This window comes from Rhinoderma darwinii, chromosome 3 (genome assembly GCF_050947455.1).
Source record: "Rhinoderma darwinii isolate aRhiDar2 chromosome 3, aRhiDar2.hap1, whole genome shotgun sequence".
NCBI lineage: Eukaryota > Metazoa > Chordata > Amphibia > Anura > Rhinodermatidae > Rhinoderma > Rhinoderma darwinii.
This window is the reverse complement of record NC_134689.1, coordinates 12,304,853-12,318,636: the sequence shown is the minus strand read 5'-3', so window position 1 is coordinate 12,318,636 and position 13,784 is coordinate 12,304,853. Positions and strand designations below refer to the sequence as shown.

Genomic DNA, 13,784 nt, shown 5'->3' with positions numbered 1-13,784 from the left:
ATACTGCTTAACAACATAAGGCTGTGGTTGTTAGGCAGTGTATCCCTAGTAACCAGTCTGCCTTAGATTACTCAAAACTGGATTGTGATAGTAAAGAAGAGGTAAACCAGCCTGGCAGCAGCCGTGCCATGCTATTCTTCATCTCAGCTGGCATTATTAATCAGATTTTTCTATCAAATATATTCACGTGGAGAACCTCACTAAACACACTGGGATAAAAGTTATAAATCCAGCTGAACCATTGCTTTTCCGAGCACAATGTCAGCCCCACAGCTCAACAACAAGCACTTTGAGCCACTGACTGCGAAGCAAAGGCATCCTCAATGGTTGGAATTGATAAGCGGCATCGACTAGATACCAGACCTCCTAAATACCAAGAAGGAGAATACATGAATATTTCAGGGTCTGAAGGCGGTATCTTGCACAACACAAGCGGTAGCTGGAACAGGCTGGATGACCTTTCCTCCCTGTAGGTAGGGAGTAAACATTTTAAAGGGAACCCGTTCTATTCTCTGAGCAAACACATGACTGCGCTGCTTATCGGAGACATAAAGGGGCCCAGTAATGGGTTTCTCACACACCTGTGACCGCAGCGTTCCCTCCATGTTATGGACAGCTAAAGTAGCTCTATACTGTGAGGATCCCGACAAACAGCTCCAATATCTCAGCTTCCTGCAAGTGTGACATAGGTGGGAGAGGGGCTCACTACATAAACTCTTTTTATATAGCAGCTGACCAGTTAGTACAAACGAAACACCTGCGGGAGCGGCCATATGTCTTCCAGGTTTCCTAGAAACAGGTATAACAGAAACAGCTGAAGGAAACTTTTCACGTATCTGGACATTGTTTACTTTACAAAGGGTGAGTAGAAAGGCAAACACAACTAAATGTAATATAGATTTAAGGGGTTGCCCAAAATGGAAAAAAAAAGTTAATTTGTATTTTTAGAAATAGCGCCACTCTTAGGCCAAGGATGTGTTTGGTATTGCAGCTTGTCCCCAGTATACTGAATGCTACAATACCCTTTTTTTTTTTTTATAATCCTTGACAACCACTTCAACTGGTAGACTACGGGCATAGCATGCGTCACCCGTAACCGGCTTTTAACGCCAACCTCACACATTACAAAAGACAACAGCGTCACATTTCGCAAACTTAACACAAAACATTTCTACCAGAGACAAATATGACATGCAGGTCATCGTATATACGGGAAGCAGTTTTATATACAGTACGGAATACGAGACATTGATGGGGAGATGGTACAACAGACCTCGATTTATTTCATCCTACAAAGTCATCAACCACAATGTAGTAAAAATTCTACAGACAGATAAAACATTGCTGTTGACTGCAAGTTTCCTGCTCGATGATTAGATAGATAGATAGATAGATAGATAGATAATGAGATAGATAGATAATGAGATAGATAGATAATGAGATAGATAGATAATGAGATAGATAGATAATGAGATAGATAGATAGATAGATAGATAGATAGATAGATAGATAGATAGATAGATAGATAGATAGATAGATAGATAGATAGATAGATAGATGTGATCAAAATATACCAATGAGGGAGTGAGGCGCCATGCCAAGCAAGACTTGTGGCCCCCCACAAAACTCCAAACAGGGGTCCCGCGTATTGTGATAATTATAGGGATGAGGGGTGCACCCATAAGTTCAGGCAAAGTTGTATTTTCAGTTTTGTCCGGAGTGTTTCTTTAAAAACCATGGATCAAATAGAAACCTGAAGATTCAAACAGAAAACTGGACATGGCGTTTTTGCAAGTGGCAAACTCATCTCTGCTGCAGTAATGACCTGGACTCTACTTCAATTAACAACTCCACTCTGCTGCACCTATAGAGTACTGAATTTGTCATTTAACTCCTTGGGGTCTATCATATGTGCATTGTGGTAACTTTCCTGGTTTTGTGGTTTTACATGTCAATAATAATTGTCTAATGAACAGTCTAAACAAAACTTTATGTAATTTGTGTTTCTATTCCCTTACCATTTATAAGATATTTAGCTTGCTGTCAGTGACTGTGAACATTGTTTGCACCCAGAGGTTGAAAAACACCTGTGCAGGCCTAAAATTTCTCACAGCTGAGCATTTGCTACAATTATATTCATAGAGATCACAGAGGATTGTGTAGACTGAACTCCGGGCTGATACATTTTACCTGCACTGATACATTGTAGCAAACTATCAGCACAGGAGAGAGATTTGTGTTGCTGATGTGTTTAGCTCACATGGGATTCTCTAAATTGGATACAATTATAACAAACTATTAGATCTATACATTTCTTTCCCTAGATGTAACCATTGTTTCCATTCACTGACAGCAAGCATGGATCTTGTAAATGCTAAAGGGATTGGAAACACAAAGTACATTCGAAAATTGTGGAACTGTTCATTATGCAATGATTAGGTTTTACTTACATGAAACCATAAAACCACTTCAACCGAGTTGAGTTTGTTACTACAGCAGAGTCGAGTTTGTCGCTTGCCTATTAGAAAGTGTTAAGCTTCATCTACATTAAACTGGAGTACCCCTTTAAGTTCATGCAGTAGATTTTCCTGCAGTCCTGGGTAAAACCACAGATCGCACATTGTGATAGACTTGTGTTAAATAACAAAATCAGCTCTACTCTATATGATAATGTCAGGCATGACAAACTCGACTCTGCTGCATCTGTACTTCACAAATAGAAACACTCACCTGTCGTCGACTTCCCACGGGTCGTATGCATTTGTGAGCTGGATTTCTCCAAAGTTTGGAGAAGTCAACTAGAAATAGGGAAATGAGTAAATGGTGCGAATCCGGTCGATCTCCACAGGTTGGTTATTTTTTTTTTGTTTTTGTTTTTTTTTGCTAAATGTAGGATTTCTGCTGCAATGTAACCCGTGCCTTACATTCTGCTGGATTCTGTATACAATGCACGCTCCTCCCTGCCGGGGAGAGACTCCACTTCCTCCTCAGTAACTCTTACTGCACAATGACACTTCACATTCCCCCAAGATGTTGCTGGCGGCTCACAATCAGAACTCAACAAGCCAGAAAGCTTTTCCCGAGCAGAGACATCAGGAAGAGACTACAGAGGAGTCTGCAGAGAAGATCGGTGGCCTCACACCTAGGCCCTGTTCACACAGAGTTTTTTTTGTAAGCAGAAAAAATGTGCCTAAGGCTATGTTCACACGGAGTATTTTGGGGGAGGAATATCTGCCTCAAAATTCAGTTTGGAACTTTGAGGCAGATATTCCTCTCCCTGCATGCCGATTTTCGCGGCAATTGAGCGCCGCGGGCATAAAACAGCGAGAAATACGCTTTCTCCTGTCTCCCATTGAAGTCAATGGGAGGTCAGAGGCGGAAGCGCCCGAAGATAGGGCATGTCGCTTCTTTTTCCCGCGAGGCAGTTTTACTGCTCGCGGGAAAAAGACGCCGACGCCTCCCATTGAAATCAATGGGAGGCGTTCTCGGGCCGTTTTTGCCGAGTTTTGCGACGCGATTTCCGCGTCAAAAAACTCGGCAAAATACCCCGTGTGAACATAGCCTTAAATTTCCTTCAGAAATTTTGAGGCAGATTTTAAATTGGCAGCAGTGTTTTGACCCTTTTTTTATTTCACGGTAGTCGAATCTAATGCAAAAACCGCCGCAAAAAAAACGCTCAAAAAGAGCACCGTGGCTTTTTTCTGCCTCCCATTGGTTTTAATGGGAGGTTAAAAGGTAAAGGGAGAGTATGCCAAAAGCCTCCCGGTAAAAAAAAAAAACGCATCTGCCTCCCATTGAAATCAATGGGGGGCAATTTGGCCCATTTTGTGGCGCTGATTCCGATGCGGTCTCTCCGTCAAGATCAGCCCCGAAAAACTGTGTGAACTGACCCTTAAAGGGGTTTTCCCAGAATCACAAATTATCACCTAGGCGATCATTTTCTGATTGCAAAACGGGGAGTTTCGAACCCCCAAATCCTCACTGCACCCCCTGCAGTGAGGAGGAGTTTGAATGGATACGCCCGCCGCTCCATTCACTGTCTATGAGAATGACGGAAATAGACAAGCCTTGTACTCGGCTGTTTCCATCATTCCCATAGATTTTGAATGGAGCTGCGGCGCGCATGCTCGTCCTCCGCTCCATTCAAGCTCCTCCTCACCACAAGGGGTGAGGGATCCGCATTCTCACGATCGGTGCGGCCCCCAGCATTCAGAAAATGATCACCTACACTGTAGATCGGTATTAATTTATGATTCTGGGAAAACCGACGGAACGTTAGAACGGAACTCTGACGCAGGTGTGAACGAAGCCTAAGAGACGGGATAGATTTGACAGCAAGTGACTAGTCCTTTCTTGAAGTTGATGGGGGCCATTTTTCAAAACTAGTGTGAAAAAAATGTGGAGTAGTTGCCCATCATAACAACCAATCAGGTCACTGCTTTCATTTTCTAAGGGGCCTTTGAAAAATGAGAGGTGGAATTTGATTGGTTGCTATGGGCAACTACTCCGCTTTTCTTTTGCACCAGTTTTGATAAATCTCCCCCATTAGAAGCAGGAAACGTGGACAAATTCGCTCATTGAGCACAAAGAGAAGACCGAAAGGGATTAGAAACCGCTTCTATCTTCCCCGCAGGGTCCCTGGCTGTCTCGGACCATCAGGAGCTGCTCCTAGTATATTGTAGGAAAGCCAAAAGACGTCACTGCAGACTCGCGACGCCATTTGTCAAAAGACAGTTGAGGCTTGTTAAGGGGTTAAATACACACAGGTATTATTTATACACACACATATACTATATATAGACACACATATAAAACACATGAGCAATTACAGAAACACACACACACGTTAACACAAATTTTCGGGATTATTGGATGCCGGATTAAAGGAATTTCACTTGGAGACTTTTCGATCTTTTTATTGGTGATCGGAAAACCCCTTTAAATGTAGGATAACAGACGAAATATTGAACCAATACACCTACAATGACATACAGTCTGACAATTTTACACCTTTTTTGGGTGCCTGTATACAACACCAGTATATAGCACAGCTAGATAATTAGATACGTCTGATCATTGACCCTACCACTAATCACTAGATTGAAGGGACCGTATATTATGCACAGCAAAATTCCTCTAATCTGGCACCTGATGGTCCAGGAAGTCCTGATAATTTGACGTGTGCCCAATATGTTGTAGAATCACCTGGCAGCTGCTTTACAGGCGAAGAAAAAAAGTTTCAGTCAGGAGTTTCCGTCAGTAATGAGGCAATGACCTTGAAATGTCACCGGACGTAAAGGTGGAGGAATGCAGTCTGACAACACGTGATCTGTGCTTGTAGTCATCGACCAGGAGATGCGTCAGAGACTACTGAAGGCTGAATGGTGCCGTGTAGTATCGAACATCCACCCAAAATACTTTGTATGAATTTAAGTGTATGGAAGTGTCAGAAAAGGGGTGTAGAGGTGTCGGAAAACGTGCCAAATTTATTTGAAAAAAAGTGCAATTTTTTGGAAGCTATGAGGTGGTGTACGGAAAAGCGTCACACGTGTAGAATCCGGCACCAAAGATGACACAATTTGTGCCATAAAGTCTGGCATCCTATGATACTACTGTACTCAATAATAAAACTGTATACAGTAAGCTCCCTCTAGTGGTGACTGACGGCAGACAGAATTTTATCAATTAACTCTTATGTCTGCTTGGGATTTGGAGCTCTGCGTCAGTAAAATGGAGCTCTAACTGCTATAAAAGATAAATTTAATCAGCTCATGATTATAAACTTAAAGAGGCTCTGTCACCAGATTTTGAAACCCCTATCTGCTATTGCAGCAGATCGGCGCTGCAATGTAGATTACAGTAACGTTTTTATTTTTAAAAAACGAGCATTTTTGGCCAAGTTATGACCATTTTTGTATTTATGCAAATGAGGCTTGCAAAAGTCCAAGTGGGCGTGTTTAAAGTAAAAGTCCAAGTGGGCGTGTATTATGTGCGTACATCGGGGCGTTTTTACTACTTTTACTAGCTGGGCGCTCTGAAGAGAAGTATCATCCACTTCTCTTCAGAACGCCCAGCTTCTGGCAGTGCAGACACAGCCGTGTTCTCGAGAGATCACGCTGTGACGTCACTCACTTCCTGCCCCAGGTCCTGCATCGTGTCGGACGAGCGAGGACACATCGGCACCAGATGCTACAGTTGATTCTGCAGCAGCATCAGCGTTTGCAGGTAAGTCGATGTAGCTACTTACCTGCAAACGCGGATGCTGCTGCAGAATCAACTGTAGCCTCTGGTGCCGATGTGGCCGACACGATGCAGGACCTGGGGCAGGAAGTGACGTCACAGCGTGATCTCTCGAGAACACGGCTGTGTCTGCACTGCCAGAAGCTGGGCGTTGTGTAGAGAAGTGGATGATACTTCTCGTCAGAACGCCCAGCTAGTAAAAGTAGTAAACACGCCCCGATGTACGCACATAATACACGCCCAGTTGGACTTTTACTTTATACACGCCCAGTTGGACTTTTGCAAGCCTCATTTACATAAATACAAAAATGGTCATAACTTGGCCAAAAATGCTCGTTTTTTAAAAATAAAAACGTTACTGTAATCTACATTGCAGCGCCGATCTGCTGCAATAGCAGATAGGGGTTGCAAAATCTGGTGACAGAGCCTCTTTAAAAACCACATGGGGTTAAAAGGGTCGAGATTCACTTAAAGGGGTTATCCGGTTCCTTCAAATTGACTGTCTATTCATAGAATAGGCCATTAATATTAGATCGGTTGGGGTCTTACTCTCAACTCCCCCACCTACCAGCCGAATGAAGGGGGCGCTGCATCCATTCATTGTTTACCAGGAACAGACGCTACTAAAAGTACGGAGCTGTGCTGTAAGGAAAAGTGCTAATAATGAAAGCGACACGGAGATCACTGGAGCACCTCGTCCCCTTCAAACAGCTGATCGGCTTGGGGTGCAGAGAGGCGGACCCTAAAGATAGGCAATTTATTTTAAAGAACCGGATAATCCCTCCTGAAATGTCTGTTTTAGTAAATAATTGTATTTGCCATTAAATAACAATTCTGGAGCATCTTTTCTTAGAACTCCACGTTCTGCCGTTCCCCTGTTATTCCTCCTAGAAATGTAGGAATAAATTAACAACTGGGTGTTACTAGTTGGGGGTGTGTCCTTACACAGACTCAGGGCTGGCTCCAGATGGACCGTTGGGCGACACAGACTTAGTAGGACCCTTTGCGGGGGAACTCACAGCGGCAGTAAAATGGCAGAAAACTTCACTTTGTGCCCCCAAATAGACGTTAGGCCCTGTTTATGCCCCCATATAGAAGTTAGGCCCCAAGTTTGTACCCCCATAAGGTTAGTGCCCTCTGTAGAAAGTTCCATATCTGCAAAATGTCTAATAGGGGGATACATGTGTGATTGCTGGCAGCGATAAGGAGAACGGGGGACCGAAAGTTCCCCCGAAGTTCTCCATGACAAACCTCAGACTTCCGGCGTCTGCGCAGTTCAATAAAAATGAAAGGAGCGCTGGTCACGCATGCGCACAAGCGCGACCGGTGCGCAAGTCATTTCAATGGAGCTGCAAACAGACCCCGGAAGTCTGAGGTTTGTCATGGAGAACTTCGGGGGACTTTCGGTCCCCTGTTCTCCTTGTCGCTGGGCGTCCCGGCGATCACACATGCATCCCCTATCCTGTGGATAGGGGATGCATGTCTTTTGTAGGAACAACCCCTTCAGTGGCGGGTGGCACGTGCCCCCTTATGCTGCGGGCCCCGTAGCTATAGCAGTAGTTACGCCACTGTGTCTAACAGAAGAACAGGCCTTGTTACCCACAGCAACCAATCAGAGGTCAGCTTATATTTTGTAAACTGCTTTAGAAAAATGAAAGCTTGCCTGTGATTGGTTGCTATGGGCAACAAGGCCAGGTTGTATGTTTAATAGTTTAGATAAATGAGGCCCTTTGGGGAGTCCAGGCCAAACCAGATATTTATAAAGCTGATATGTCACTTTTTCTGACACATATGAAAGCGAGCGAGGATTCAGAGTGGCAAAGGGCGCAATTTATTTTTGTCCATTTTCTGCCACTTTTCTACTTTAAAAGTGGTGAAAAACAATGCTAGGTACAAACCGAATCTGGTGCACTGCACGCAGCACGGGAGAGAGATGTCATTGTCACGGCACGCCAGGATTAACCCCTTAGTGACCAGCCCATTTTAGGCCTTAATGACCAAGCTATTTTATTCGTTTTTCTATAGTCGCATTCAAAGAGCTATAACGTTTTTATTTTTTCGTCTACATAGCTGTATGAGGACTTGTTTTTTGCGGGATTAGTTGTGCTTTTTAATAGCACCATTTTTGGGTACATATCATTTTTATATTAACTTTTATTAACCTTTTTGGGGGGGGATTATAAGAAAAACCTGAAATTCCGCCATTGTTCTATGCGTTTTTAAATTGACGCCGTTCACTGTGCGACATAATTAACATGTTACCTTTATTCTATGGGTCGATACGATTACGGCGATACCACATATGTGGAGGTTTTTTTTATGTTTTACGACTTTTGCACAATAAAAACACTTTTGAACTAAAATTATTTGTTTTTGCATCATCGCTTTCCAAGAGCCGTAATTTTTTTATTTTTCCATCAATGTAGTGATTTTTTGGGCTTGTTTTCTGCGGGACAAGACGTAGTTTTGAATGGTACTGTTTTGGGGTGCATGGGACTTATTGATTCATTTTTATTATGACTTTTTTGGGGGGCAATGAAAAAAATGGCAATTTCGCCATGGTTTTTTGCGTTTTTTTTTTACGGTGTTCACCTTGCGGTTTAAATGACATATTAACTTTATTAATGGAGTCATTACGGTCACGGCGATACCACATATGTGTACTTTTTTTTTTTTTTTTACACTTTTACTAAATAAAACCACTTTTTATGGAAAAAAATGATTTTATTACTGTACTTTTTATTAATAATCTTTATTTCACATTGATTACTTCTTTTATTAGTCCCACTAGGGGACTTTACTGTGCGATGTTCCGATCGCTGCTATAATGCTTTGGTATACTTCGTATACCAGAGCATTATTGCCTGTCAGTGTAAATCTGACAGGCAATCTGTTAGGACGTGCCTCCGGTGCGTCCTAACAGGCATATGTCCAGGGCAGACCTGGGGGCTTTTATCAAGCCCCCGGCTGCCATGACACCCCATCGGAGACCCGCGATTGCATTCGCGGGCCGCCGATGGGTGACAGAGGGAGCGCACTCCCTTTGTAAACAAAGTTAAATGCCGCGGTCGCTATTGACGGCGGCATTTAACGGGTTAAACGGCCGCGATCGAAGTAAACTTCGATCGCGGGCGTTGGAGCAGGAGCTCAGCTGTCATCAGACAGCAGAGCCCCGGCTCCTGCCTGCACGGGAGACCCGTGCAGGACTTAGACTAGGCTGACGTGAAAAGGCGTCAGCCTAGCCTAAAGCCCATTAGTGACTCACGTGAAAAGGCGTATTGGTGGTCACTAAGGGGTTAATAAATCTCCCCATTGTGTTAGGGCCTGGAGTCTTAGGACATTTGTTTTCCATAGGTTTTAAGCAAAAAAGAAAAGAAGAAGATTGGCAGGTCGTTCTCCCCTTCAAAGTTTTCCCTGCAAGGCGAGCTCCTAGTCCCCAAAGGGAACTGCCGCACAGCAAGTGATAGCAAACCCTAGCAACATACCATTACTTTATGAGATGGGAATAACCTGTTGTTACCCTTGTATATAGGAGCAGTATTATAGTAGTTATATTCTTGTATATAGTGGCAGTATTATAGTAGTTATAGTCTTGTATATAGGGGCAGTATTATAGTAGTTATATTCTTGTATATAGGAGCAGTATTATAGTAGTTATATTCTTGTATATAGGGAGCAGTATTATAGTAGTTATATTCTTGTATATTGTAGCAGTATTATAGTAGTTATATTCTTATATATAGAGGGCAGTATTATAGTAGTTATATTCTTGTATATAGGAGCAGTATTATAGTAGTTATATTCTTGTATATAGTAGCAGTATTATAGTAGTTATATTCTTGTATATAGGAGCAGTATTATAGTAGTTATATTCTTGTATATAGGGGCAGTATTATAGTAGTTATATTCCTGTATATGGGAGGCAGTATTATAGTAGTTATATTCTTGTATATAGGGGGCAGTATTATAGTAGTTATATTCTTGTATATGGGAGGCAGTGTTATAGTAGTTATATTCTTGTATATAGGGGCAGTGTTATAGTAGTTATATTCTTGTATATAGGGGCAGTATTATAGTAGTTATATTCTTGTATATAGGGGCAGTATTATAGTAGTTATATTCTTGTATATAGGGGCAGTATTATAGTAGTTATATTCTTGTATATAGGAGCAGTATTATAGTAGTTATATTCTTGTATATAGGAGCAGTATTATAGTAGTTATATTCTTGTACATAGGGGCCAGTATTACAGTAGTTATATTCTTGTATATAGGGGCAGTATTATAGTAGATATATTCTTGTTCATAGGGGGCAGTATTATAGTAGTTATATTCTTGTTCATAGGGGGCAGTATTATAGTAGTTATATTCTTGTACATATGGAGCAGTATTATAGTAGTTATATTCTTGTATATAGGAGCAGTATTATAGTAGTTATATTCTTGTATATAGGAGCAGTATTATAGTAGTTATATTCTTGTATATAGGGGCAGTATTATAGTAGATATATTCTTGTTCATAGGGGGCAGTATTATAGTAGTTATAAACAAATAACTAAACATTATATCTAGGATATGTAAAATATATGAATCAGTCGCCCGGTTATGGAAGTGTCCAGTGTAGAAATTACAACAACCAATGACATTGAGCTTCTATGTGTAAGATTTCAATTGCTAAAAAATTTATCGGAATTGAGGTACAGATTGAATCACCTCCTGCCTCACACAGATGGTTATTGTTGTCCGCAGTACGTGGTCTCTGTGTGAATCTTTTTTCTCATTTTTATTCAAAATGCTGAATATTTTTGGGTCTGCTTTAACTCGGCTATAGACATTCCATAGAATGGACCTGTCTGGAGCCATTAGTCCCCCATCATTGCACCTCCACAAAGGCTCTTCTGCCCGGATTATGGTCTACAAATACCATTTTCTTCATCAAAGTCTATTTTAGGCCACTTCTACCCCTGAGCTGTGCCTGACCTTCATATAGGTTCTATTTATTCCTATTAATTAGAAATTATTGTACTGTGTATAATCATTTCTACCAAAATATCTCCAAAACCAAAATGACAAGAAAGACGTTTCTAGAGAAGATATGTCGTTACTGGTAAATCCTATCACATATGAAACAAATATTCTCCTCATCCAAGTCCAAATTCGTGTACAAAGGGAGCAGTATTATAGTAGTTATATTCTTGTATATAGGAGCAGTATTATAGTAGTTATATTCTTGTATATAGGGGGCAGTATTATAGTAGTTATATATTTTTGTATATAGGGGCAGTATTACAGTAGTTATATTCTTGTATGTAGGGGGAGGTATTATAGTAGTTATATTCTTGTACATATGGAGCAGTATTATAGTAGTTATATTCTTGTATATAGGGGCAGTATTATAGTAGTTATATTCTTGTATATACGGGGCAGTATTATAGTAGTTATATTCTTGTATATAGGAGCAGTATTATAGTAGTTATATTCTTGTATATAGGAGCAGTATTATAGTAGTTATATTCTTGTATATAGGGGGCAGTATTATAGTAGTTATATTCTTGTATATAGGGGGCAGTATTATGGTAGTTATATTCTTGTATATAGGGGCAGTATTATAGTAGTGATATTCTTGTATATAGGGGCAGTATTATAGTGGTTATATTCTTGTATATAGGGGCAGTATTATAGTAGTTATATTCTTATATATAGGAGCAGTATTATAGTAGTTATATTCATGTATATAGGGGCAGTATTATAGTAGTTATATTCTTGTATATAGGGGCAGTATTATAGTAGTTATATTCTTGTATATAGGGGCAGTATTATAGTAATTATATTCTTGTATATAGGGGGCAGTATTATAGTAGTTATATTCTTCTATATAGGGGGCAGTAGTATAGTAGTTATATTCTTATATATAGGGGGCAGTATTATAGCAGTTATATTCTTGTATATAGTGGCAGTATTATAGTAATTATATTCTTGTATATAGGGGGCAGTATTATAGTAGTTATATTCTTCTATATAGGGGGCAGTAGTATAGTAGTTATATTCTTGTATATAGGGGCAGTATTATAGTAGTTACATTCCTGTATATATGGGCAGTATTATAGTAGTTATATTCTTGTACATAGGGGGCAGTATTATAGTAGTTATATTCTTGTATATAGGGGGGAGTATTATAGTAGTTAAATTGTTGTATATGGGTGGCAGTATTATAGTAGTTATATTCTTGTATATAGGGGGCAGTATTATAGTAGTTATATTCTTGTATATAGGGGCAGTATTATAGTAGTTATATTCTTGTATATAGGAAGCAGTATTATAGTAGTTATATTCTTGTATATAGAGAGCAGTATTATAGTAGTTATATTCTTGTATATAGGAAGCAGTATTATAGTAGTTATATTCTTGTATATATGGGGCAGTATTATAGTAGTTATATTCTTGTATATAGGGGCAGTATTATAGTAGTTATATTCTTGCCGATAGGGGCAGTATTATAGTAGTTATTGCTCGCAGAGTAAAATTTTTCACATTAGGTAGAAAATAATTGGATAGAGGAGACTATGTAAAATTCTTAAAAATCAAAACTGTTTACTATTTTTTGAATAATTGAAAAATTATTTTGTTTGTATTCCATCTATAGTAGACAGACCGTTTTTTTAATTTTACCTGTTGTGGGCGCTAGAGAAAAACAACCATATAGCTGTGATCACCTAATATGAGGGCAGGGCAGATTTAGGGTCACAGTAGGGGTGACTGTAGACTCCCCTTTTGAGTATCTTCTTTTTTAGTGAATACCTCCAGAAATAATCATGATGCAGGGCTTATTAAAAAAACAAACGAGGTGGTCAGGCATAAAAATGCCAATCTAGGAACCCATGACTGCTATGTTATTATTATGATAAATGACTTGCTTCATGAGGCGATTGCTTTATGCCATGTCAGCATTAACAACTATAAAAAGGACCATTAGGAAGCATTACCCTGTCAGCACCCAACCGGAGCACTCAAAACACACAACGACTAGCTAAAGGGTCTCCTTCGCCATACAGACTGTTTTATTATAGGGCATCTCAAACATGTCTTAATAAAGACAAAATCGTGGGTACATTATCTGCACCCACTAGATGGCGCTGAACAGTTGCACTTAATTACTGTCCTTGCGGTTCTTAAATCTACCGCACCCCCCAGGAGAGTAGGCAAATGTCCTGCATAGCCTGCTGGCAGCTGCCACTATGGGGAGCTAGCTGCATGTGTATTTTCCATTGACTTGTATGTATGCAGTGAGCTCCCCCTGGTGGTGGCTGTAAGCAGCCAGAATTTTAGCATAGAAGGACTATGCTGGCACTACTGATTATGAGGGGCACACTGCTGGCACGGTAATTGTGGTCACTCTGATAGAACTGTTAATAAAGGCACTTTATCTGCCATTATGAGGTGTGGTCTGTACTTGTGGGTGGGGTTTACAAAAAAATACTTTTTACAGCCAATGGCATATATATATATATATATATATATATATATAAATGGCATTATACCAGATTTG

The 13,784-nt window shown here is 40.4% G+C and overlaps 1 protein-coding gene and 1 long non-coding RNA gene across 7 annotated transcripts in view; one reads left to right on the top strand and one right to left on the bottom strand.

The window, feature by feature from the left end:
• The window catches only part of LOC142748727 (uncharacterized), a 145,287-nt gene that overhangs the window by 33,337 nt on the left and 98,166 nt on the right, over positions 1–13,784 (top strand). Inside the window, exon 1 of one of the 5 annotated variants that reach the window (XR_012882296.1) lies at positions 4,675–4,766. The exons of the other annotated variants lie outside the window; for them this stretch is intronic. This is a non-coding gene — a long non-coding RNA (uncharacterized LOC142748727). Of the gene's footprint in view, positions 1–4,674; positions 4,767–13,784 lie in introns of those variants that run through there. 5 annotated transcript variants of the gene reach the window in all.
• The window catches only part of FGD4 (FYVE, RhoGEF and PH domain containing 4), a 100,736-nt gene that overhangs the window by 48,050 nt on the left and 38,902 nt on the right, over positions 1–13,784 (bottom strand). Inside the window, exon 1 of one of the 2 annotated variants that reach the window (XM_075855927.1) lies at positions 2,731–2,954. The exons of the other annotated variant lie outside the window; for it this stretch is intronic. Coding sequence (XP_075712042.1) covers positions 2,731–2,761 — 31 coding nt within the window. The 5' untranslated portion in view covers positions 2,762–2,954. Of the gene's footprint in view, positions 1–2,730; positions 2,955–13,784 lie in introns of those variants that run through there. 2 annotated transcript variants of the gene reach the window in all.